Raw genomic sequence first — 27,833 nt, 5'->3', positions numbered from 1 at the left:
GGAGGTGGTGGAATCTCCTTCCTTAGAAGTATTTAAGGTCAGGCTTGACAAAGCCCTGGCTGGGATGATTTAATTGGGGATCGGCCCTGCTTTGAGCAGGGGGTTGGACTAGATGACCTCCTGAGGTCCCTTCCAACCCTGATATTCTATGATTCTATGAATGGGTGGCTGCAACAGTTCATCTAATTTAGAGAAGTCATGGATGCTAGCAGATGCCCTCGGATGATAGGACAAGCAGGGTTTGTTAAGATACAGTCATTCAATTTCTCTGCACAGTGTGAAAAATAAAATACACCGGCTCTTATGTTCACAACTAGCTGTTTCTACCCAGATAAGGAAAGGTATTTAATCTCAACACTGGTTACCAATTACTGTGCTACCGCCAAAAGGAGTTGCCCACATTAGTTAAATGTCTCTAGCCAAGTGCAGAGCATGCAGCTGGGAAAGGGAAACCTAAATACGGCATGCCAACACAGCACATTACCTCCCTGCCAGATTAGGCATTGAAAGGCACAATAGCAGACGCCTCTTAACCTTCCAGAATCCAGATGAGAGACCAGTACAGTTAAGAGGTGTGGGAGAGTCTGGAAGAAGTTGAACTCACATGAGCGGGGGAGACTGAGGACGGGGGTGGGGGGGGCAAAAGGGGGGATGTAGATCTGATTCTCAAATGTGAAATTTGGGGGCTTGCATGAATCAAAGAGCTAATTTAAAAGAGTAGATGTTTTCAGGATTGGGATTTTATAAATAAAAGCACCCAGATACTACAGTGATGAGGGTCACATAAGGAACTAGAGAGAGAGAGAGAGAGAGAGAAATACCCTGACTCACACCAGTAGCCCTACCAAAGCCAATGGAACTACCTGAGTGAGTAAAGGTTTGCAAGATTGGCGTTTAAGTAAGATTTCTATTATATATAGTTTACAGAATCTATTTTCAAATTTTAATTTAGCTCCAGTGATCATTACTGAAATTCTCTATGTCCAGAACACTGGAACGTTGAGAAATATTGAATTGTACTACTATGTCCACATAGTCCATTTTCCTATGAATATAGGAAATCAGTAATTATATCTAGTACCATGCTTTCAAATGGGAAAATAGAAAACATTCATCAGAAGATCATTTGTTATCAAACTGTGTCACACTCAGCAGCTTCTCTTGGCTGAGAAACAGGGAAGCATTTTTGTTAGTTCCAGTTATGAGGTTTTACACCTGCCATGTTTTGCTTTGAATCTCAGATTTGAATGAGTCCAAAAATATCAAAAACAAAACTTGGTAAAAAAAAAAAGCCAGGTTTAAATTTGGAAGGAAATTAAATCTGTCCAGACCTCCCTTTGTTTTCTATATAAGTGATTTCATAAAAGAGTAAAGGGTTATGGGATATTATGTTTGTGTGTTTCAGCTAGTCAAACCAAACTCTTTAATTATCTGGGAATTTACTGGGTGTTCTATATCTGATTGTTTCCTACAGATTACTTGAATAACCTTTGTCCTGACTCTGCAGAGTATGAAGACACACAAGGTAATTTCAAATGGCTAGAAGAGAAACTTTTATTTAGTATGATAAATAACTAGCAATGAGATCTGTCCCAGGAATATGTGAATGAAGCCCAGACTGCAATGGCATAGGTCTGATCTGAGGTCTCACTGCTAATTTAGGGGAGATTGCCTCTCTAGTATAAACTCTTTGAGCAGAGACCATACCTTTTTGTGTTTGTACAGGGCCATGTATTCATGACCGTCAACTCCCAATGGTATCAGAGCAGGCTGTGTCTGACCAGTCATACATTCAGAATGACCAAACTATATTATGAAAAAATCTGCGAAGAAAATCTGAAACTTCTGGATAAAAAATGAAGAGGTCTGATTTTTCTAATAGGAAAAAATATTGGCCAGAGTGATGCCGTGTTCATTAGTACATTGTGATCTCACGTTGCATGGGCACAAGTGTAAATCAGGAGTAACTCCACTGGAGTGAATGGAGTTTATAGCAGTGTATAAATGGTGTAAGTAAGATCAGACTCAGGCACAATGAGTTTGAAAGGCACAATATAAAGCTGCATTCTGTCCTGTTTCCGTATTTCATGTGGAATGGCCTGAGGCAGGGTCTTCTCACAGAAATGGAAATTCAAATTCAAATTCAGCGGCCGGTCAGGTCGTTTCTGGTCATTGTCAGAGGCCTATGGTCACATTAACAAGGAAACTTGACCCACCTTCTAATACTGTGAGGAAGAAGGAGGAGGCAACCTTTCAAAGCAGGTTTGAGGTCATGTGCAGGGCAAGTGAGAGGGAGGTCAGATTGCTGTTGTCTGCCTCCTACCTTGCCTCCTCAGCTTGTGAATAAATAAAGGCAAGCATGAGCCACAGAACTGGAATCCAATCCCATATTTCAAAAACTCAAAGTTCTGAATTGTTTGGGCTCAGCACATTGGGCTAGCCAGAGAATTTTAATCCAGATCTGTATTTAGGGATTCTGGAAACCACCAGGAAATCCACCTGCCCAAAATTCAAGGTTGATGAAGGATTGGTTCATATCCAGCTCTAGAACAGAAAGCAGAGCAAAGTCTCTGACAGTCCCTTGCTACTTCACAAGCACAAGCAGTAAGGATCTGGAGATTAAGATTTGGGGCATTCCTATAGCTCCAGCATGTAGAGCCTACAGAAAGAGAACTGAGTGAACATAAGCATAGCTCAGACTTTTTGGTTCATTCCCAGAGCTCAGCCACCAGCTAAATCCTAGTCCAGTCTTGGCATACCCATGCTGGGTATGATATTTCTGAAGTGAAGTGGGATGGCCTGATGTGTTTATTTGCATGCTATTACCCAGAATGAACTTGCAGCTCACCATTGTTTTGCACTGGTGCTGATGCTGCGGAGGTCTGGAATCAGCAAGAAGGCTTGGTCTATACTTGTTCCTTGAGCTCTGACCAGCACACGTACACTTGCGAGACAACGTATCAAAATCAGCTTGTTCAAAATACAGAACAAATGAGGTGCTCAGCACCTATCAGGATATGGTCTTCTAGTTGCCTTGGAATAATCTTCATGGGCTACTCCCATTGAAATCAATGGGAGTAGTATGAGGTCACAGGGGGATCAAGGCTAATGTTATATTAATCAAGCAAATACTGTTCTCAGCCCATCCAGTGTGAACCTGGAGTAACTAAATTGAAATGAATTGGGTTACTCCTGATTGACCTTATATATAACTGAGAGCAGAACTTGGCCCACCATTTAAAGCACTAGCCATAAGCTAAAGGTAAACTGTCATGCTTACAAAAAACTGCTACTGGAAGATATGTCACAAGATGATTTGGTGAAATTCAAAAGCACTTAAAGATGGTCCCATGAGCTTTCTTGTCTGGGGCAAGCTTGGCTCATGGTATTATAGCAAGAGGGAGACAAAGGGAAGGAAAGAGGGGACCCGATGTGGAAAGCAAGTAGGACTGTTTGGGATCCTAGTTATTAAGGGCAGCTTGCCCCTGAAGGTGCCAATGCAGCTTAGCCAATGCATTTCTTTAAAAGATGTATTTATAACAAGGTGGGATATAGGTTGCTTTTTCTAACCTCTCATGTGCTTTGTGCCTTTCTGTATTGCTTCACCCCTCAGCTGCCTTACTCATTGTCTCTGAAATTACGGACCGAGCCAACGACAGCATGCAGCAAGGGGTGAGTTGTGATTTGATGATTGGTACTGTCTTCTCTGTGAGTTTGCTGAGGAGTGTGTCACCCCACTGTACTATCCCAGAAAACCAGATCCTTTAGCCGAGGGTAAGTACTCCACGGTGTGCTCCAGATCTAGGCTCCATGGGTTAAATTCTGCTCTTGTTTATACTGGAGTAAATCTAGAGCAACTCCACTGACTTCAGTATATTTTGCAAGATGTAAGTCAGTGCACAATTCAGCCCAAAGTCTTTGTTTTCTCTTTGGCTGTGGGTGTGTTAATATTGCACACTGAGGAATGAGTGAGTGGGACACTGTAAATTTCATGGACTCTGCTTCCAATCTGGGATGTATACAGGTATGTAACCTTAGTTGAAGACATCATAGGTCCGATCTTGCTCCCACTGATGTTAACAACCCTGATTCTGAACTCACTAAGGGTATGTCTACACAGCAGAAGCTGTGCATGGGCTAACCTACCAGCGCTAGCTTGAACCAGGCAGCGTGGGTAACAACAGCCGTGACGATACCACAGTGTGGGCTTCAGTGCAGGTCGTAGAAGCCTGGCATGGACCCTGGGTATATATTCGGCTTGCTAGCCAGATCTGAAACCCATGTTATGCTGTCTTTACTGCTATTGTTGCTTGCGCTAGCTGGATTCATGCTAGTTTGAGCAGGTTACCCTGTATACAGCTTTTACTGTGTAGACATACCCTTATGTGGGTTATAGGTTTTTACTAACGTATAATTCCATAGACTTCAGAGGAGCTACTCCTGATTTACTCTCATGTAGATCACAATCCAGTACAGTTGGACAAGATTTTCAAATATAGGATCCTATTAGATTAGGTGTCTAAATACAGATTTAGATATCTTAAATAAATTATCTGATCTTCAAAAGTGCAGAGCACTCAGCAGCTCCCATTGAGGTCAGTGTGTGTTACTAGCACCCTGTGGCTGGAGATTAGAGCCCCAGGACGTTAGCAAATATAGTCTGCAGATAATCTGCAAAAAATATATAGTCTGCAAAAAATAGTCTGCAGATAACTGTTCTTCTAGCCATTTGCTCACAGAGCAAAATCCTGTTTCCATGTAAGTCAATAGGAGTTTTGCTATTTACATTAGTAAGAAGCAATATCAAGTTCAGAATACAGGAGGTACTGGGCTTGATCCTGATCTTACATATATTGGTTTTATATCAATGGAACAAGTTCCACTTGAGTTATTGGTAACTAGTACTTTCCCATTGGTTCCAGTGGAGTTCTTCCTGATTTACATTGGAAAGGCAACATGATCAGGGCCACTGTGGTTCTCTATACTGCATTATACCAGCCATTTTTATCTTATATAATTTGATCGGGGGCTCAATGCTGTCCTTGGATGCATGTTCTCAATTTCATTGACTTTAGCTAAAGCACAAGAGACAAAATTGAACCCAAAGAGACAATTAAGAGCACCACAGGTCTGTACAGTGCCTTGAAACACTGCCTTAGAAATACCTTCACAAACCAAAATAAAATATTAATAATACTATTTGTGAAGCACATGCTCCTCCTCTTACCAAGGCACTCTGGCCTCTACAGTAAACATTCTATTATTATTATTATTTTATTATAAATAACATGTAGATTTTAAGGTCAGTGACCTTCTGTATACCTTGTGGCTGAAATGAAGCATTTCTTTTAGGAGGCCTCTAATCTGAATTTAAAGACTTCAAGGGACAGGGAATAGATCATATCAAGGGTCTTCCCAAATTCACGGCCATGAAAAACTCATCACAGACCGTGATATTTGGTCTCCTCCTGTGATATCTGGTCTTCTGTGTGCTTTTACCCTATACTATACATATTTCACGGGGGAGACCAGCGTTTCTCAAATTGGGGGTCCTGACCCAAAAGGGAGTTACAGGGGGGTTGCGGCATTGCCACCCTTATTTCTGTGTTGCCTTCAGAGCTGGGCGGCCAGAGAGTGGCAGCTGTTGGCCAAGTGCCCAGCTCTGAAGGCAGCGCCCCACCAGCAGCAGCACGGAAGTAAAGGTAGCAATACCAGACCATGCCACCCTTACTTCTGCGCTGCTGCCTTCAAAGCCGGGTGGCTGGAGAGCGGCAGCTGCTGACTGAGGGTCCAGCTCTGCAGGCAACAGCATAGAAGTAAGAGTGGCAATACCACACCATGCCATCCTTACTTCTGTGCTGCTGCAGGCAGTGGCTCTGCCTTCAGAGCCGGGCTCCCGGCCAGCAGCCACCATCTCTAACTGCCCAGCTCTGAAGGCAGCGCCACCACCAGCAGCAGCTCAGAAGTAAAGGTAGCAGTACTGCAACCCCCCCTACAATAACCTTGTGACTCCCCCCATAACTCCTTTATGGGTCAGGATCCCTACAATTACAACACTGTGAAATTCCAGATTTCAATAGCTGAAATCATGAAATTTATGATTTTTAAAATTCTGTGGCCATGAAATTCACCAAAATGGACCGTGAATTTGGTAGGGCCCTAATCATATCCCTGGGGAAGCTGTTCCAATGCATATTTACCCTCCCTGTAAAAATTCACATTTTATGTCCCGTTTGAACTTCGCTGACTTTAAATTTCCAGCCTTGGGATCTTGTTATGCCTTTGTCTGCTAGACAAAGAACCCATTAGTACCAGATACCTTTTCCCTGTGTAGGTAATTATATACTGCCATCTAATCACCTCTTGCCCGTCTCTTCAGTAAGCTAAATAATAATAATTATGATGATGACAATCATTCATACTTCATAAAATGAACAATGCAAAAGATGAGCAAAATAGACAAACATCCTGGCATCAATATGGAAAGGAAGAGGAGAATGATGTGAATTAAAGTATCAAACAAGTGCTTTTGAGAAAGGTTTTATTTTCAGACATGATTTTAAAAGCCCGTGATTTTAAAGGTGACAAAATGGATGGATTTAGGCAGAAGCTATGGGGCACGAAATCCACCCCTTTGGGGCTGCCACAGCAACATACTTGTCACCTGCTGTCCTAGGGATTCTCTACGTGCCCTGCCAGCATGAGGAATGAGAGCCTTTGGTAAGAAGTGGAACCCCAAGTGTTCAGCATGTAAATCCACATTGTCTTTCATCTTTTAAAAATGAAACCTTCATGTTTTGTTCAGACGAAAACTGCAAGCAGCTGTTTGCAGCAGATGAGTCCTTGGAGCCAAGAATGTCAACTTTTGCTCACAACTGGCAAGCTCTGATGCTCAGGTTTAAAAGTCATGTCTCTGATATGCGCACCAAGGCCATAAACACGCCAGCATTTTCACGAGCTGTTTAACAGCACAGATTTCAGTGACACTCTCCTCACGGATCGAGACCAATCCTCCGCCGCAACTTTTAATGTTTGTACAGCAGAGAGATAGGCAGCAGGTAAAACTGTTCCTATCTTTCTGAAGGGGAGAAAACTGCTTTAGCAGAACTACTGTGAGCAGTGCTAGGGGAAGAGACTGAAACTCTAATCCAGCTCCCCTTGAAGGCAATATTAAAACCTCCGTAGAGTTCCAGAGGATCAGGACTGATCCCAACATTTTTTGCCATATGACCTGAGCAGGTTTCTCTGTTCATGCAGAGATGGACTCCAGCCACGAGAATTGGATCGGTAGTTTTAGGACCTAGGGTTTTGGTTTGCCCTGATAACGTGCACCACAGATAGAGGCCATTTGCAAAATTCTGATCTCGTTCTGAACATCCCAAAGTTCAGGGATGTTTGGATATGTGATTTTTGGTGTAAATCCATTTCCACTTCTTTGTTTTAAAGTTTATTCCTTTTTCTTTGCCATCTATCTGGGAACAAATCTCTGTTATCCCTTAGTACAACAGTGTCACACATCTGGCCCAATTAGTGTATGTATGTGACCTCCCATGACATATTCAAATTCTGCAGAAGCTAAACCTTCATCTTAAAAATAGCACCAGAAAGATGAACTCTTCCATACTTGGAAGCATAGATTCAGTTCCTATACAACTGGCTCCCTAATGCCTCCCCTCCCCCATTTCCTCCCCTGGAGGACACATCAGAGAATCTGGGCCATAGTTTGCACAGCATTTGGAGATTCTTTGGGCATTATAGAAGTGGTGGACTGTATAATTTTTGCTGATTAGGAGTTTATTTCAGAACCATTTCCTCTAAACTTCTATATTGACTTTTGCACTTTATTTTTATCATATTATTATCACAATAATAATATCATATTATTAAACCAGTGACATGGAAGAGATTAAACACAATTTCCTCCTTCCCCAACTTCTGTAAATGCACTTGGTTTTTTTGAGGGGCAAGTTTCTTGAGAGTCAAATTGTTGGTCTTGGAAGCTGTATTCCCGCTATCGTAACCCACTCATATACAAGCAAACACAAATCCGCAGCTCCTTCTTCTCTTATTCATAGATTATCAATGCAAAGCAATTAACAGCTGACTCTAACTACAGAACAGACTCAACAGAGTCATTCCGAATACAATATTAATAACTTGATGTGTACCTGGATGAATTCCTAGACTATAATTTAGACTTGGGATAGGAGGGAGAGTCCTGTTGGTACTAACACATTATACTACACTTCCAAATCTAACAGGAGCATTGAATTACAGACAGTGTTTTCTATGGCACACCAAGCATTAATTTATTAGCTTTTTCTTTAATGGTAACAATACTCTAGCACCTTTTCCCCTAGCAACTTTTATCCCAGGAGTTCAAAACACTTTACAAATATTAATTAGCCCCACAGCACTCATGTGAGGTAGGAAAATATTTGCATTTTACACATGCACGAATAGAAGCTCAAAGTAGACCACTGTCACACAATATTAGAGGCACCTATTGTTCTAAGTAAGAGGCATTCAGGACTTTGAGCTAAGAAAGGGATGTATTACCCGTTAAACCTCTACAGTCTATTACAGGTCCTGAGGCACTAAGAGTTATACATCATAGTTGCTGTTAACTACTGGTAAATTCCTAAGGAAATTTGTCCACATAGACAAAATGATGATAACTTCATTGCCTTTTGGAAGCTGTAGTTCATGGTTAAGCTAGCCAGATATGAATTTCCTACATCTGCAGTATTAATTGGGTGGTGCTGTTTTTTGACTCCTGGGTCCTAGCTTGTAAATGTGAATTGGAATAGGGAGAGTTATTAGCATTGTTTAATGTAGGTTGAATGGGATGGGTCAGAGTATTGGTAATAGACTATGAAGTCTTTCACTTCTGGGTCACTAGTTTGATTCTTGACAGAATAAGCACTAAAAGTAATTATCATTTATGGCTGTTTGGTTGAAATAAGATTTTGAATTTTAAAATATTAACAGCTTGATTTGTCTTGCTTGAAATTAGGAATGCTTGTTCATGAAAATAGAATGATATCCTGATACTTTGCAGGCTTGTGTGCAAATAAAATCCTTGGAATACTACTCACAGTCTTGAGTGTGTTGCTGATCTGGGCTGTTACACGGTCTTTTGGAAAAACAAAGCTTTTCAGTTTAGTTTTTAGTCTCAGTTTAGGACTGTAACTTTTAACAGGAAGGTAAACCCATTGCATTGGGCAGGACAAAAACAAGCCATCGTGAGCTGCAGCACATCATGTCCTGTCTCAGCATTGAGACATGAAGACATCACACTGGCCTGAAATATTTTCAGGACACTTTGAAGGTCCTGAAAGACGAGACTGCAGGATGCATAATGAATAGTGCCTTCTGAATCTGTATCGACAAGATCATAGACATACCTACTTTACCCAACTGCTCTCTTTGTCAATGATCCTAAAAGAATATAAAATGCACTGGAATCATCACTAGGGGGACATATAAGAGATCTCAGTTATACCCATGCAATCTCATTGACTCTGATATTTAGGGAATATCCTGATGTAGATCAATGAAGGGTGGGGGGAGCAGCCCATTGTCTACCAGAGCAGAAAACTGCAGTCAAGACAGAAAAGCTGTTAGACAATGGAGCATTTTCCCGTCTTTGCAGTGACGTGCATCAGGATGGTCCGAAGGCAGATGTCGGACTCTGTGGCTTGCACAGGTATATAGCTGAAAATTTAGCCCAAAAGCAGTTAGTTTGGGCAGCACAGTCCTAATGTTTAGCCCTGAATGTACCCCAGTGAGGTCCCATTGCTGTAGCGGGGCAGCTGCTTTTGGTCTCCTACTGCAATAGTGATGAGAAGAAATCCTAACTAAATCGCCTGAACTTGTCATCCAGATCCCTTGGTATCCAGGATTTCAACAGTACCATCTGCCAAGTAAAAAGGGGCTGGGGAGGGTGGAGTGTCACCCTTAACAGAGAGGAGACCTGAGATGCTGATAGAGGCTCTTTACCAAAGTTTTCAAAGCATGACAATAATTAAAACCTCTTCCCTTCCCCCAGCACAAATAAGTGCCTTCTGATTGATACCATTCCTTTAATGGGAGCATCGGTTTGCTTAGATTCATTTTACATGCCGAGTGCTAAGTGGATACAACTTGCCCCTGCTCGTTTATTGTGCCTGCGCTGCTCAGGCCAGGTAAGCAGGGAACAGTATCAGACTTTGGTAATGAGCTCCCTGATCTTTGCAAGGCTTTTGAAAGGAAGGACTGTGCTCTCTAGTTAACCTTTCAGACCCCTGGTACAAATCTATTAATCCTGAATGCAAAAACCCCAGATAATCCTAGCAATGGTTCTAAAGTATAAAGACGTGCTTTCAATTACCCTTGTCACCTCAGCAAGAGCAGCTATTTGGTAAAAGGAGACAGCAGTGAGTGGGCCCTTAGGGGGTGTATTTACGGGAGAGGGGAGCAGCATACTTTGCCTCCAGCTCCTGGCTTCCTGGGTTGTGGAGGAAGAATGTCACTACAGAGCATAATGTATCCATGTATTTATGGACTATAAGGTGGATAGAAAGCTGGCTGGATCGTCGGGCTCAGTGGGCGGTGATCAATGGCTTGATGTCTCGTCGACAGCTGGTATCAAGTGGAGTGCCCCAGGGGTCGATCCTGGGGACGGTTTTGTTCAACATCTTCAGTAATGATCTGGGTGATGGGATGGATTGCACCCTCAGCAAGTTCACGGCTGACACTAAGCTGTGGGGAGAGGTAGATATGCTGGAGGGTAGGGATAGGGTCCAGAGTGACCTAGATAAATTGGAGGATTGGGCCAAAAGAAATCGGATGAGGTTCAACAAGGACAAGTGCAGAGTCCTGCACTTAGGATGGAAGAATCCCATGCACCGCTGCAGGCTGCGGACTGACTGGCTAAGCGGCAGTTCTGCAGAAAAGGACCTGGGCATTACAGTGGACGAGAAGCTGGGTATGAGTCAGCAGTGTGCCCTTGCTGCCAAGAAGGCTAATGGCATTTTGGGCTCCATTAGTAGGAGCATTGCCAGCAGATCAAGGGAAATGATTATTCCCCTCTATTCGGCACTGGTGAGGCCACATCTGAAGTATTGCGTCCAATTTTGGGCCCCCCAGTACAGAAAGGAGGTGGACAAATTGGAGACAGTCCAGCGGAGGGCAACAAAAATTATTAGGGGGCTGGGGCACGTGACTTATGAGTAGAGGCTGAGGGAACTGGCTTATTTTGTCTGCAGAAGAGTGAGAGGGGATTTGATAGCAGCTTTCAGCTACCTAAAGGGGGGGTCCAAAGAGGATGGAGCTAGGCCAGTGGAACGACTGAGCTAGGCTGTTCTCAGTGGTGGCAGATAACAGAACAAGAAGCAATGGTCTCAAGTTGCAGTGTGGGAGGTCTAGGTTGGATATTTCGAAAAACTATTTCACTAGGAGGGTGGTGAAGCACTGGAATGGGTTACCTAAGGAAGTGGTGGAATCTTCATCCTTAGAGGTTTTTAAGGCCCGGGTTCACAAAGCCCTGGCTGGGATGATTTAGTTGGTGTTGATCCTGCTTTGAGCAGGGGGTTGGACTAGATGACCTCCTGAGGTCTCTTCCAGCCCTAATCTTCTATGATTCTATGATCAGTAATGGGCACTGTGTTGGGATAGGAAGTGGCAAGTGGGAGTGTCATGGGCAGACAGATGTATGGTAACCCAACCACAGGTGGGGAAGCATCTCAATAAAGCCCCACAAAACTGTTAGGCCCCAGTAGGTCAATCTGGTCCTAAAATCCCATTTGGCCCTACCCTGTCTGGGTGTCTCTGCTTTGACTCCAAACTGCTTAATGTCAATGTTATCTCTTGGTGGGGAGTGAAGGGAGGGTACGTCTGCTTATCTAAAGAACAATCACCATCCCACCTCCTAAACTCTCTTTTTCTCCCTCAGGAAAACTTGCAGAAGCTGGTACACATTGAGCACAGTGTCAGGGGGCAAAGCAACCTCCTCCAGCCAGGAAGGGTGAGTGCTGCAGTCAGACCTCCTGTGATAAGGACATTGTTTTCCACCAGCTTTATTTCTGTCTGTATGGATGGCAAGCTTTCAGACCTCATGTTTACAGGTGTTGTTTACTGGGCCGTTCCGATAAGAGTTGAAGCCCTGTTTTATGTAAAAGGCCTTCACTCTGCCAGCACTCAGACAGACATGCCAAGTGTCTCTTGTTAGGAGCGACAGGAGCAGCCCCTATTTTCTAAGCAAAGTAGCAATCAGTTTCCCAATGTAGCTGTCCCCAAAGCTCACCAATACAGTGTATTTTATTAGAGTCACTATCGTTTTCCCCATAATGTCCATGTTGAAAGTTCTCAAGTGCTAGCAAGTACAGACCGTTGGCCTCGGAGCTTTGCAGTTGTATTTGGCTGGGTGAAGAGCATGGAGTGAGGGAAAATGATGTGTTTTCATTATTGTTATTCTTCTAATTCCCCAGAGGTATTTTTCATGTAATATATAATTTATAAATGATACAGAAATAGAAGTATCACATACAGACACACACACACACACACTGTACCTAAGTATCTCTTCACTAGCTTTGCCTTGTCTTCCACATTGGATTCAAGCTGCTTGTCCTCACTTTCAAGCCCTCACAGTTCAGCTCCCCTCCCCGCATCCCTCTGCTTAATCTTCCTTTCTTGAGCCCTACAAAACATGAAACTTCCCTTCAGTATAACAACATCTTAAAACAAAAACTTTAGGTAACTCTCAAAACGTGCATACCACTAATCTAAGGAACTGAAGAATCTCACTATTGCAGCCCTCATCTACCTTTTCCTCTACCACGCTAGGTAATGTTTTAACTTGGGGCCTGATTTTACCATCCCTAACTCATGAGAATTGCTAGATTGGGCCCTTCAATTGTAAACTATTCTGGAAGGGAACACTAGGTCAGATCCTGATCTCATTTACAGCAGTGTAAATCTATACTAATTCCATTTACTTCAACGGAGTGACTCTGGATCTACTCTTGGGTTACTGAGATCAGAATCTAGTCCATTGTCTTGGCTGGTGTGAAAAGGAGCCTATGTATCTGTGGTACTGTATAAATAATAATAATTATATGGGGAGAGAGATTGTTTTTTATACACACACACATATGTGCATATATGCTGTGATTCTAATACTCTTACAGCCCATGTTCAGCTGGTGTTTGTTGGTTCATTCTCATTGTAGGGAATATTTAAAAGATGAATGTCCTTTTCTCGGAGTCCGTTAAATGTTGGCTCCACTACCCTTGACAGAGTCTTTTCTGTATAAACACAGCTGATAGTGGGGAAGCGAAGTAAGCAAGAAACTGCCCTGTCCCTGACAAATGTATAGTATTGGTATGAAAGTAAATGGTAAAAAGGAGCAACACTGACACTTGGCTGACCCAGGACAGATAGGACTGATCTGAATAATGAATAGACCTCATTGTCATGAGGAGGATCGGGCTAGCAGAGACAGGAGTGTTAGAATCTCCTCCCGTAAAGGCAAAAGCATTTAATGCCCTCCTTTCACTTTGAGGGGTGTTCGGTGTTCACAATAATGATACTGATAATGTTTCCTCCCTCAGGAGTTTCTGAAAGAGGGAACACTGATGAAAGTGTCCGGGAAAAACAGGCATCCCCGGCATTTGTTCTTGGTAAGGATATTTCATTGGTTTGTTGCCTTTCTCATATCGTATCATGGGTTTCCATGACTACTAAGGAGACTGGATATGACCCTGAACTACAGCTGAGCTTGTGCACATTGGGGCTGCCCGGTAATTTAAATAGTACTGGTGATATAACGTATTGGCATGTGTGAATGAGTGAGAGATGTTGACTTCTAGGATGTAATTTTCAGAAGGGCTCAGCACCTACAACTGGCAACAGAATTTCAGAACAGCTCAGCACAATGGAAATGGCTGTGTTGCAGGGCAGCATTTCCTCTCTGACTTTGGACTAACAATTAACTCAGTTTCTCCTCAGCTTGAATATCCCAACCTTCCAGCCTAGTTTGGTTGCTCCAGTGACTTGGCCTTCCAGCTGTTTCATTAAAGAAAAAAATTCACCCCTTTCAGGGTGTCCGAGTCGAAAACACACACACATGAGTCTTCCACCCCCAATCCCAAGCTGGGCACAGCCTTTCCTGCCTGAGGGTCCATCTGTCTTCGCTCTGGGGAACTTCAGACACTCTTCAACCTATGCTTTGGGCTTTGCTCTCACCCCTCAGGCCCTCCTGGGCTCCTCTGAGACTCTCCCTGCTCTCTACCAAGCAGTGACTCTCAGGCCTTCCTACTTAGAGTCTCCCTTCTCTCCACAAGTTTCTGTCTTATCTCCATACCAGAAGGCTGGACTTAGCAACATGATCTGTCTGCCCCATGACTGTTCATTTTCTCCACCGAGGAAGGTGAGCTAAGGATGTCATAGATGGAGCTGGACCAGTCTCCCCTTAAAGGGCCAATCACCCTGTGACAGGCTGGGTGCTGAAAACCAGACTCTAATTGGGGGAACTGAGAACTTGAAAATCTGCCCCTGAGCTCTTCTGAAAATTTGGTCCCTAGTGTCTGACCAACAGAGAGGATAAGGAAGCCACTACTAGCAAGAGCTAAAAAAAATTATTTTGGCTCAAGCCGTAGTTTTCGGAGCTCAAGGATATGAGTTCTAGTCCCAGTTCCCCATTTGTGCATGAGCATATGGTATCTAGTTATTATATCTGTTGTCTGTGGCGCATTCTTTCTTTCTGGAAACATAGCATCTCTTCACATTTGGCTCGAGGAACTGCTGCCCCAACATCTTTTCTAATGTGTTTCTTCTTCTTGTGTTTTTTTAACATTCATGATTTTCCTTTGTATTAGACAGTATTGGCTAATGGCTAGAGCAGAGATCTGGGGATCAAGACTTCTGGGTTCTATTCTCAGCTCTGCAGATATTTCACTCCATAACTATAGGCAAATAATTTTGCCTTTCTGCATCTGATTTCCCACCTCTATACCCTGGGGATAATGATACTTACTTGCTTTCTCAGGGCTTGTGATGCTTAATTTATTGATGACTGAAAAGTTCTTTGAGATCCTTAAAGGAAATGTGCCATGGAAATACTGAGTAGTGTTATTACAATACAGTGTTGCAAAATTTAATTTAAAGTCATAAGATAAATGCCTAGGATACTGTATTTTCTGCAGATTTTCTAAATATTGAACAGGGAAATTTAAACTGGGGCAAACATGAAAATGGGAGAATATTTATACCAAAGTCACATACTTTGCCATGGATTCTTCATATTTTCTTTTCAGATTATTATTTCATAGTTTTGTGAAAAAGCTTCCTTGCTTACTGCTCAGCTTCTCTGCCGGCTTCATCATGAGAGGCTTGATTGATTTTGTGTGGGACACTATGCTGCCCTTCTGCTTCTTAGATGGCCTCATTGATTTCTGCAAAACTCAAACTTTTATGTATTAGAAGTAATGGGTCTAGCCAAAATCTTCATGATGTGATATCACTCCGATGCTCTTTTGTTGAATCTGCCTGGACAACCTTAAACCATAGCACTACTGTGCAAACCATAACCAGTTTTAAGTCTGTGGCAAAATTGCCATTGATTTCAAATGGACCAAGATTTGACCTGAAGAGAGAGACCTATTCAGCTCTTTGGTAGTTAACTCTGAAACCTGCTGATGCCAGTGTGAATGTTGATATTGTTAACTGTTTTACTGCTGATTATTTTAGCAGAAATAACCAGCTGTTTTGGTTCTGTGGATGGATTTGGGAATTGTGGACAGAATTTGAGCAGAATGCCATGATGTTCATATGGTCATAATTTCACTATAGGGACATCATAATCTGTAGCCGTTACTATTACGGCAGAACCACAGGACCAAACAGGAGGAGCAGGAATCAGACAGAGAGAAAATCTAGTTTAAGTAATAAACAGGGATAGCAGAGTAATTTAAACTCAGGTGAAAGGTAAACTGAGCCAAGTTTCAAATAAGATATACTTGAAAGTTTATCCTCAGCTTGAAAGTCACAGAGGCAGAAAATACTACCAAAATGAACCAAGCACTGAAATAAGTGTAAAGTTGTTATTAGTGGGCTTTGAGGTGGCAACTTCCAGTTGAGGAACAATATCACGCTTCAGCTAAAGATTCTGCTGCTCGAAACTGGGTGTCAGCTACAGGGAGTGAAATAATCCCTTGGCAGATGGAGAGATTACATTAAGTGTAGCCCAGTGATTCTCAACCTGTGGCCCATGGGCCACTTGCAGCCCAATCAGCACATAGCTGAGGCTGACGTGACATCCTCAGGGCCATACAGGTAGTATATACACTGTGTGATTGCAGCCCATATAACACATAGAGAACTGCATATGCAGCCCACGATGATAAATAGGTTGAGAACCACTGCTGTAGCCCATGAAAAAGGGGGGAATGATTGCAAAATAAAATAACTCATGTTAAACTCTGAATGTGTTTTCATTATCTCCCTGTCCCCAGTAATACTGCAGAATCTGTCATGTTACAATCACTCAGTGGGTGTGTTTACTGGACTATTTGTCCTGTTAAACTATCAAGAAGACTGCTGCACAGCTCTGGCACTTATCTCATTCTTGATATATAGCACACCTCCTATATGAGCCCTGAACCCGTACTGTACATCTCTGCCAACGCAAGCAATCCTGGCCTGCAGCACCTCATTCAAACACCAGCGTGGGACATGTATCCATATTACATTTGGCTCTGCCAATGCACTTCATCCCCTGAGCTGCAGGGCCCTGCAATACCAGTCCTGAGGCCCTGGCTCAGGGGTCCATCTCAATTCTGACCTCCAGCAGCCCCTGCTATTCCAGCTTCGGAATCCTCTGGATTTGACTTCTAACGGTACTAGCAAAAATAACGTAATACTCTCCCAAAGGAGGGGAAAGTCTAGATTTTAAAATCATCATTCATTCAAAACCCTGAAAATTTTCTAAAGGCGATATCCTAATCCAATTGAAGTCACTGGCAAAACTCCAGGGGGACCAGGATTTGGCCTGACATGTTTTGTAAAATGTAATTTTCAGATCCTTTGTGGATTTTTTTATGGTCCCTAGTGTGTCAATTGCTATGCCAAAAAAGTGCATTAAAATGGGATACGTGTGATTGGGTTTTGCTTTGTTTTTGTTTGGATGAAATAAGTAAATATGCCTGAATAGACCTAAAAAAAAAAAAAAAAGATTGGATTTCAGATGTCAATTCTGTTCCCATTGACATCAAGTTAGGCCAAATCTGAGTGCTTTGCAGAACCTCACCCAGAAAGCACATGCTAGAGCAAAAGCCTAAGAAGGGATTTTATCCCCCAATTTACTGTAAGAATAAATCAAACTAAAGTTGTGGTTAGAACACGCTGTTAAAATGATGTGTGTATGTGTGCCATGCCTTATGTGTTTGCAACCACACTTTGTGCAAGTCTTTGTGCTGTGTGTATTTGTGTTCACATGTGGGGGGCATAGGACTGTAATGTGCATTTTTGTGTGTGTGTATAAGCATGTGTGTGGCATGTACATGCATGTATTTTATGCAGGTATGTAAATGTGCATAAGTTGATGAATGTCTGTTGTGCGTATTGCAAGGGTACTGAAGCTGGCTGTCTTGTGTAGGCTGATGGTATTGTTGAATCTGGTGTTTCCTGGCAGGATGTTTGGTGTGTTTTGCTGGGCGCCTGTTTCCTGAGTCCAGTCTCTGTTTACACGGATGTTGGAGCCTCTTTGCAGAGAGCACAGAATGGGCCGCTGAAGCTGGCAGGCCTCCTAATCGCCCCCCGACTACGGGACTCTTCAACTCAGACACTATCTCTTATCTCACACTTCCAAGAATTTCTCTACAAAAGCTGCTTGTGTTGGACGTGAGGCGGGGGAAGCTGCCATTGACTGGGAGTTTTGTTCAACACTCCAGACAACCAGGCTGGAGTTTAGCAGAATTCTGAGAAGTGCAATGCCATCCCAACTTCAGGCTCAGTCTTGCACCCTTGAAGTTCATAGGAGTTTTATCATTGACTTAATTGGGAGCAGTATAGGGCTCTTAGAGAACAAACTTAAGGACAAGCAAATGTGTGGCAGAAGTTTCTGGAGAATCAATGCACTGGATGTAGTTAGTACTAGGGGTGTGTGAACTTGTTTGACCTAATTTTGAATCCACTTGAACATCATAGGTTTGGAAATTCAATGTGAACTCTAATGTTATTGGGTTCACATCACACTTAGAAGGGACTGTTATGAAAGGAACCGAGGGAGAAGAGTTAGAGCAGGGAATATGTTCGCAGACAGCAGCCAGGATTTTCCAAGGGATTGGGGCCGTTTGATCTCCTCTACCGCAAGACAGCCAGGGAAAGCAGCAGGCAGGGCAGCGCCTCTGTACCCCTTTTACACGGCATCCCTCTCCTGGCAAACAATGAAATATTCGTCCTAATTTCATTGCAAGGAGTCATTGCTAGTGGGACCTTATGAGAGATTGGAGCCACATTTCTCCTCTGTATGCAGCGTGGCAAAACAAACTCCACCTCCAGTGGGCAATTACAAAACAAAGCCATCGTCAATTATTAATAAAATCTTGGGATACTAATCAGAGCTGCCATGGCAACAGTATGCACTTGGGTTTTTTAAAAATATTTTTTTATAAATAAAATAAACAGGGTTTGCTGCCAAAGAAGCACAGCAGTGCAGGCTACAAAGATCCTACGTTTTTTATGAGATTTTTGTGTTTGTGTGATTTAGTGCCCTTCATTCGCTGCCTTTTCTGTGGTTTGGAATGACCCCGAAGTATGTGGCACTGTTAACTGGCAAAGGAGAGGACTGCTTTCTTCTGTAATCCAGTAACCTTTGAAAATTCACGGGATGCTTTCACCCCCAACTCTCTGGCAGAATCTGCAGGTGGAGGTGAAAGTAAACAGAAGAGAATCAAGGTCATTTTCAGATGATAATAAAAAAAAACAAATCTTTCTTTTTTTAGCAATTGCTGCCATCCCAGCTGATACTAACTTCCATGAAAAAGCTCATCCCTCCAGTGAGATCATGCAAACAATAGTTTATTCCAACTGCTTTTCAATGAACAGTTTATGATAGGTTTACCTCCCTTAACCTCTCTGATCCCCAGTTTCCAATAGGCTGTGATGAATTCCATTCCGTCGCTAGCACAGCCCTGGTTAAACTGAGAATCATAATATGATCAGTACAGTGCAGGTGTCACTGCGCTGATTAGATTAATGTTAGCACAGATGGTAATTTATGAAGCAATAAGTAAATGGTATAAAAACTCCATGACAAGCCATTTGTCACCCAGCTCTATGGAAATTCTCTTGTTATGCCATTAGAGGAGTAAACACTTCACTTCAAAATAGAGAGACTACAGCTTGAGACTTTTCTTCCTCCTCAGAGTTATAGTTTCAATGTGATAATAATACTTTTCGTCTGAGGATCTCAAAGAGCTTTACAAATACTCATGAATTAAGCCTCATGACTGAGACGTAGGCACCCCCATTTTAAAGATGAGCAACTGAGGCACAGACTTGCCCAAAGTCAGACAGTGGCAGCGCCAAGAACAGAACCCACAGGTGAACTCCTAACCCTATTGAAGTCAATGGGCACTTTGCTATTGACTTCAGTGTGGCCAGGATTTCACCTACGAGTCCTAATTCCAAGTCTCCCTTCTCTAGCCACTAGAAACTGTTCCATCTCTGCAGGAAAGCTGAACCACGACCTTCTAAGAAAATATTTAGAGGGTCCCAAAGGTTCCATTTTTTCAGGCAAGGGCATTGGTGGGAGCAGAGGAGGACAGAAAAACATTTAGGGCCCAGCAAAGGAAATGACCAGGCAACAGCTCAACTTCTCGTGACGTTCAGTGCCGATGACATTCTCGTGATCGGGAAGGGGGTCAGCAGGGTTCAAATCTAGATCCATTGAGCCCAGCAGAGTTACACCAAGGATGAATTTGTCCCTTTGTGTGTGAAGCTATTTTATAAACAAACAAGTCCAGGCAGGAAGAAGGGACTTTAAGTAGCAGATGGATTTTTCTCATAAATGAAACAGAGCTCTCTCAGCCCTTTGGTGTCTATCAGATGAAGCACAAGCACTCAGTGATATGGTGGTCTGTTGAGGATAACCCAACAAGCATTAAGTCAGACCACACTAGGGCCTTGGAAAACATCACAAAAGGGCTCCTGGCACCTTCCCTGAGATCATTGCAACTTATACCCACATTTCACTCTGTTTTCACTGACGGTCCACAGCGAATGGAAGACCATCTGATTCTGTGGGGTCTGTACATGCCAAGGCCCAGCCCTAATCACATTTCATTGGCATTTTCATTGGGGAGATAATGCAAGGTAGTTTACGGCTCAGTGTGAAGGATAACATTTTCAATACTAGGAGATGGCATCTCCACTGCCTTTCCTGAGCCTCTTGCACCCAGTCTCTCAAGATTTCTCTGATGGTGGATGCCAGAGTTTCTCTAAGTTCTGAGTACTAATGTGTATGTGCAATGGCAAGAGCTCCAGAGCCGCAGGTTTGAAGGGGGTTAGCCGGGATGTGGATGTGCCGAGATGGTGCAATCAAATCATCTGTAGCCTTTCCCTTAACACAAATAGCCATTCCACCTGCACTGAGCACTTAGTAATTAACAACAGTCGAAATGTGCCTGAACCAAAATCCAAACACTCTTGAGCTTTGAGAAGTTTGGATCTGGGTCTGAACTTTGTGGCTTTAGTAACAATTCATGCAATACGTTAAGTCACTGCTGGCTCTGGGCATCCCTCCCACCCAAGAATAATAGTTAGGCTTGCAAGACATATTGCAAATTATTGATTTTGCCTTTCTCTTCATATAGATGAATGATATTCTGCTGTACACGTATCCCCAGAAGGATGGCAAATACCGACTGAAGAACACCTTGGCTGTGTCCGGCATGAGGGTAATGCTTAGTTCAGACCACAGCCTGGCATTAAAGTTTATTTGGGGCTTATTGGCTGCCTTGTTAATGCTTTGCCAGTTTATGTCTCCTTTCCAGTTGACTGAAAGGAACAAGCGCATTTTATCTAACGAGTCCCTTGCCTGTTCCAGGAATTAAAGAGGAAAATATAAAGTACACAAATAAAAGAATATCTAAAAGGTTGCAGATTAGCATGACTGCCTCATTTGGGCTGGTGATGAATAAAGCAAACCAAACTCAGAGTTACTATCTAATCATAGTTACTATCCAATCATATCACAGAAGCTAAAGAGGGAAAAGACATCCCATCTAGTCCTTTCCCCTCTCCCTGTTCCCAACCAATGCATGATTGTTCCCTACAATATACTAACCAGGGTTTTAGCACCTCCTAAAAATTCACACTCATGTCATTCCCTTCTCTGGGAGCTTTCATGTCCATCTCCTTCAGCCTATGGGGCAGACCACCCTGTTACACCAAGGCTGAAATGATTAGTTGGAGATACCCTACGTTTTCTGGATTCCACCTGGCATGTTGAAGGCTGAGTTTGGAATCATGCTGGAGAGCTGGCGGTTGGGTGTGGGTTCTGTATTTGAGATGGAATGAGATCAGGATGTTCATCTAGGGAAACAGTTGCGAGAAGGTGCCACAGCTGAGAGGAAAGAAGGCCCAGACTGGGGACCTGTCAGCGGTAACAGGGCATCAGACCTGAACACCCCTTAAGTTTGGATTGTTTTAAATCTAAATCCTAATACACATTTTGTCCCCTATCTTTATAATGGGCCAAACACAAACTCTGGCTATACCTGTCTCTATATCCAAGACATCACCATAGTATCTATATGTGGAACACCCCTCAAATTGGCAATAATATGGACCCACCTCGATCAGCCCAACTGACCCTGCACCCCGTTGTCACATTGTGCTGAGCTGCCCACTACCTTGTCCCCACTAGCCTCTTAGCAACTGAGAACACTGTGAGTACTAGACTTTGATGGTTAACACTCAAACTGTTGGAGCTTCACAGATCCCTGTGCATCAAGAGTTTTACCATGTGCTGACCATAGATGGTTTAAATCACTCGTCCTTCATTTACATGTCATTTGTTTCTAGGTCAACCGCCCAGTGACAGAAAAAGCCCAAAACATCCTGAAGATTGAATATGCTGAACACTGCCTGAACCTGTCAGCAAGGTATTGTCTTATACCAGCCATGGCAGAGGGTGTTTATTTTAGCTATATCTCTAGACCAATCCAACTACTGTCCAAGACTTAATTGGTGCCCCACTGTTTTTAAACTCCATTTCAGTCCATGCAATTGTGACAGATAATGGCCAAGTGCTTGATTATAAAGAGGGCATTCATTTCAATGTAAGACTCATAAGACACAACTAATTCAACACTTATAATGAGTAAAAAGCTGGGACTTAGCACTTGATAAGATTTGAGCAGAGTAGAAAATCCATTTCTAATCAGTCTGAGCCTTCTTCCTTGATCTTTTACAACTTTTTCCCTGTCACACTGAGAATCCAGTTTTGTCTACCTCCCCTTTATAATTTGACTTGTCAGCTCACATCACTGGGGTTACCCAAGGGCTAATGAAAAATAGTAATTAGCTAATTCCACGCCATAGATTTAAAGGCATTTAAAAGTACTTAAATGACAGTTAAAACAGAAATTAAACTTTACCGACGATGTAATGAGGTCTTTTTGTTAAAAGGAATTTTCCTAATGAGTTTGGACAAAGTTGGTACTGATCACAATCAGGGAGGGTGTTGTGTCTTGTGATCACATGCTGACAGCAGCAAGAATTTGTACATCAATTTCTGAGCTGGAGGATAGAGTATACCGTGTTCTTCTTGGTTTTAATTCCAAAGATGTCTTGCAAATTTGGTGCAGAGGAACAACAACAAAAAAGGGGAAGTATATGATTTTCAGATACATTGTTTAAAATTAAAATAATTTAGTCTCAGTGACAGTTGATCATATTGATGGGGTTATCAACGTTTTAAGAACTGAAGTTCCCATCTCAAGTCTCCACCTACAGTATGGCTGGAAGCACAGCAGGCTTCCCCGAATGGCATGCAGACTGGAACCAACCTAATAGACTGGGAGGGTGTTTTCTTTTCAACACACTTTGAAATCTAAATCCTTCTCTTACAAGGAACATATGTCATCTGCGCCCACCGCTCAGAACCCTGCCAAAGCCCTTGAATTTGGTACCTTTTCACACTAAGTAATAACATTTTTGATACTTTTATTATCAGTATTGGATGCCCATCCAGTGCCCCAGAGGGTCCAAACTATGCATCTGCGCTACCCACTGTCAGTTAAAAAAATAGGTGGTATATGGATTTGTGTTGGCTGGGACAGTAAATAACTAGACACCAACCGCCTTAGTGTAGAGAAGTTCTAGTGCAGATGAAGCCCACGTGTCAAGGCAGAGAGTTACTTTGCAGCATACTGGGAGCTGTGCCTGGAATTAACATCCAGTCGAACAGGACCCTGGTGGCTCTGGTCAGCAATGCTGATCAGGCCCTTAAAAGTCCAGTTGGTGGCACAGCAGGGCTAAGGCAGGCTCCCTGCCTGCTGTGGCTCTGCGCCGTTCTCAGAAGCAGCAGCATGTCTCCCCTCCAGCTGCCTGGCCGTGCCTCCACATAGGAGCTGGAGGGGGGACATGCCACTGCTTCCGGGAGCTGCCTCAAATAAGCGCTGCCCAGAGCCTGCAGTCCTGACCCCCTCCCACACCGCAACCCCCTGCCCCAGCCCTGATTCCCTCCCATCCTCTGAACCTCTCAGTCCCAGCCAAGAGCACCCTCCTACACTCCAACCCCTCATCCCCAGCCCCACCCCAGAGCCAGCACCCCCAGATGGAGCCCTCACACACCCCTGCATCCCAACCCACTGCCTGAGCCCAGAGCCCCCTCCCACCCTCTGAACCCCTCAGCCCCAGCCCGGAGCCCCCTCCTGCACCCCAAACCCCTCATCCCTGGCCCCACCCCAGAGCCTGCACCCCCAGCCGGAGCCCTCACCCCTTCCCACATCCCAACCCCCTGAGCCAGCCCGGTGAAAATGAGTGAGTGAGTGAGTGAGGGTGGGGAGAGAGAGCGACAGAGGGAGGGGGGATGGAGTGAGTGCGGGCGGGGCCTCGGAGAATGGGTGGGCCTCAGAGAATGGATGGGGCAAGGGTGTTCAGTTTTGTGCAAATAGAAATTTGGAAACCCTAGCCTGGATTCTCCATTGGTCTTTTTGTGCGGACATGCAGCTGATGCTCTGTTAAAGGCTGAGCAGTGACTCCTGTGGGAGTCATTGTGAAATTAGGGCTTGAAGCAGAGAGGTTGCCCTTTGGGTACTAGAGGTAGATAGTGCTCTTTCACAGGGGCCAGCCACAAGTACAAGGAGCCTCCCGCTCCTTGTGCTGTTCATTCAAGGGCCAACCATAAGTGAAGTCCCTGATAACACACCCTAGGGCACAAGTCACCTCTAGGGGCCAGAGAGGAGGCCTGACTATTGCTCCACTTCCTCTCTGCTCTGGCTGGCAGAACTGACCAGTCACAGATGGGAGAACATGCTACACTCTCCTAAAAGATGGCACCATGGATGCACTCCACGGGGCACTAGGGAATGCCAGGAGGCTTTGGTCCTCACTGAGGTATCATGTCTTCCATTGCTTCTGGGTTGATACAAGCCCCCAACAAGGTCCAGTTACCAGCTGCCAGCCCTTAAGGCCTTTGCACTTGGATGAGGCAAGAAATACACATAGAGGAGCAGAGGACATGGCATAAGCAGCAAAGACCAAGACCACAGAAAAGGCACTAAAATGATAATAAGCAGAACCTGTGGTTCTGGTTCATACAGCAATGCTGTATGAAAATATGGCAGTGTCAAGCACTTGCATCTACCACTGAAAATGTCCCACTCAGAGAGCATAATTATTTGGCTTGCAGGGAGCAGGTGATGGTACTGAGCACGCAGCCCTTACAAAGAAGAGTTGGATGCTGCTATACCTTTACACACATTTCAGAATTCTCTTCTTCAGAGACAATCGTAAGCAGATGGTACCCATATGAAACCTAATTAAGGTTAAAAGGAAAGGAGTACTTGTGGCACCTTAGAGACTAAGGTGCCACAAGTACTCCTTTTCTTTTTGCGGATACAGACTAACACGGCTGCTACTCTGAAAACTAATTAAGGTTATGTCTACACTGCCATTGAGGGGAAGGAATTGCAGCACATGTAGACATATCCATGCTAGTTTTAATCTAGCTAGCTCACGTTCTGATAGCAATGAAGCAGCTGTACAAGCCCACCCAGGACCTTGGGTACTCATTCATGCAGCTAGCCTGTGTGGCCACGGCTTCCTGGATATTGGTACTCATGCATGTTGCAATCACACTTCAATTGCAGTGTTGACATACCCTCAGAAAGCCAAGTGAGAATGCAGTCAATCAGTACGACGATACAGAAAGGCTGCAGTGGCATTATGATCAGTAACAGAATCCTATTCCAGACCAAGTCAAGTTTTTATTAATAGTGACTTAGCCATAAGCCAATCTAGAGAAAACAAAAGTATATTACAATAAAACTGAAAATTAAATCCATAATTATAAAATACAAAAATACATGTAAATAAAGATTTAAAAATACATAAACCATATATAATCACTGTGCCATTTTCCTTATTTTAGCGGCTGACTATGCAAATAGGGCAACCTCTTGGATCACAGGTACTATGTCTGTTCCTAATAATACTCTATTTTCTGAGACATCATAGAAAAAGGCATCTGGGATAAAAACACAGAAAGTCCTTTTGACCTCAAGTGGCAACACAAATTACAGTGTAATAAATCCTGGGGTAGGTCATCCACCTGCCCTGAGCCACATGGACAAAGGCAGTGGCTTTCTCGATGCCAGCATATCAACCTTCTAGGAAAACTGTCTGCATGGATTGAAAATGGAGAGCTACAAAGGCCCTCCTTAACATGTTATTACAACAAACTATCTAAATATCTGGCATACCCTTTTTAACAAGGGGAATGAAGGTGATGTGTTTAACATAGAAACAACTGTCATATCCATTTGCTTGCTAATATCCTCTATTCTTGATTTAATTACACATTAATTTCACATTTTTAAATTTATATCAAATCGTTTCCAAATCTGAGAAACTTAACAAATGCAAACAATATTGAATAGACTCTAACCAAGGAAATTACATGAGAAAGCCCTACTGAGCTGTTTCTCTAAGCATAACCTTGACAAACACTGTGGATGCATGCTGAATGCAAAGCCAAAAGTTAATATTACTGTACTGCACTTTGGACAGACTAGAATTCATGCCTGTCCTGCTCTAAGAAGAGCAACTGGAGTATTATTTGAAAGACCAAGAATCTTTATGAAAAATTAGTTTTGAATCACTTCCAATCCTATGGGATCATTCCATCCCCATATTTTCATACCAAACAAATTTGAATGCATACCTTGTCCATTCCAGGCCAGTTTCTGTGGTGCACAGATATCCCCTGCAGTCAGTGACAGTGTAGTGACATTTGACCTTCTGTTTTCTGTTAGACTAAGCTTACTGTAAAAGTAAATGATGTGTCACCTTGGCTAGACCCCAAAAATCTTTTCCGATGCCTAGTGTGGCAATACAGAAGTTTGTGGGTTGTGCACTCTGAGCTGTTCACAGCCTCCAAAACTTCAGCAAAAATCCCTTTGATCCTTCATACAACCAGTGAGCTAGTTAACTGGGATCAGGTCAGTGCCAATTGACATAATTCATTTTACAAGCCAGCAGCTATGTGTTATCCTCACACTTAGACACTATAACAGTCTGTGATTATTGCCTAGAGATGTTTAATGGAGTGAAGAGTAGGTGAAAAGGGCCTGTTGGAGATTAGGCTTTTATTGATAGATCATCCCTGATCAGCTGTCCTTGCCAAAATGACTTTAATTCACACCATGCTTTTATATTTTTTTTTTCAAAGCCAGGTCTTGAACCTCAAGTGGTTAGAATTTTGTGTCAAATGAGAGGTTGATAGAGCTGGGGGGAAATTTTCATCCACAACAATTTTTGATGAAAAATGCAGATTAAGCAACATCAAAACATTTTTCAATTTTGTGTCAGTTTCACCAAATTGTTTGTTTAAAAAAATTGAAATATTTTGTGCAAATCCTTTAATTTTATTTTTTAAATGCAAACACTTAACAAATTGGTCAAATTGAAACAAAATGTTTTAATGTTGAAATAAAGCATTTTGTTTGACCCAACACAAATGTTTTAGGGACTTCTCAAAATTGCCAAGGAACTGACAAATCCATTATTTACCCAGCTCAAGAGGTTAACCTATGTTGGTGCCACTTCCACTAACCCTTTGGAGACATAACTACAGACCTGTGAGTCTTCATGTGGCTCGTACAGTCATTTCAAATGTGTTTGATTATGTCCCCCTTCTTTGTGTCTGTAGTCTTTTAGCCGCCCCCCCCCCCCCCCCCCCCCCGCCACACAAGTACATATAGCATTGTCCAGCTCTGAAGGCGGAGCGGAGAGCAACAGCTGCTCCAAGTGGTCTGTGTCAATATCACTTTTCACAGCAGACTCAACGCCCCATTGCCACCTTTACTTCTGTGCTGCTGCTGCCACCCCGGGCTGACAGCTGAAACCCTGCCACTTCCAGGTGAGAGCCTGGGAGAGAGGGGAGGAAGGAGGGCCTGAGCCCAGGCTGCCTCCTGGTGGAGGATTGGGAGGGTGGAAGACAGCCCAAACTCAGGTGGCAGGGCTCCAGCTATCCCCTTTATCCTCTCCCCCCACCTCCTGGGTGTGCATGGCCTTTCTCCCCAAGTCCCAGCCACTGGGCGTGGACACTCAGAGCTCTT

The 27,833-nt window shown here is 43.4% G+C and overlaps 1 protein-coding gene across 4 annotated transcripts in view; it reads left to right on the top strand.

Annotated features, from left to right (window-relative positions):
* FGD5 (FYVE, RhoGEF and PH domain containing 5) overlaps positions 1–27,833 on the top strand; it is a 153,751-nt gene that overhangs the window by 110,051 nt on the left and 15,867 nt on the right. For all 4 annotated transcript variants that reach the window (XM_073351272.2, XM_073351271.2, XM_073351274.1 and 1 more), the window contains exons 9-14: positions 1,475–1,525; positions 3,614–3,672; positions 11,936–12,007; positions 13,596–13,664; positions 20,859–20,942; positions 22,072–22,151. In XM_073351272.2, coding sequence (XP_073207373.1) covers positions 1,475–1,525; positions 3,614–3,672; positions 11,936–12,007; positions 13,596–13,664; positions 20,859–20,942; positions 22,072–22,151 — 415 coding nt within the window. The remainder of the gene's footprint in view (positions 1–1,474; positions 1,526–3,613; positions 3,673–11,935; positions 12,008–13,595; positions 13,665–20,858; positions 20,943–22,071; positions 22,152–27,833) is intronic.

The sequence above is a fragment of the Lepidochelys kempii genome, chromosome 7 (assembly GCF_965140285.1).
Source record: "Lepidochelys kempii isolate rLepKem1 chromosome 7, rLepKem1.hap1, whole genome shotgun sequence".
Lineage (NCBI taxonomy): Eukaryota > Metazoa > Chordata > Testudines > Cheloniidae > Lepidochelys > Lepidochelys kempii.
Note: the sequence above shows the minus strand (reverse complement) of the source record. Positions and strands in the feature narration are given on the sequence as shown.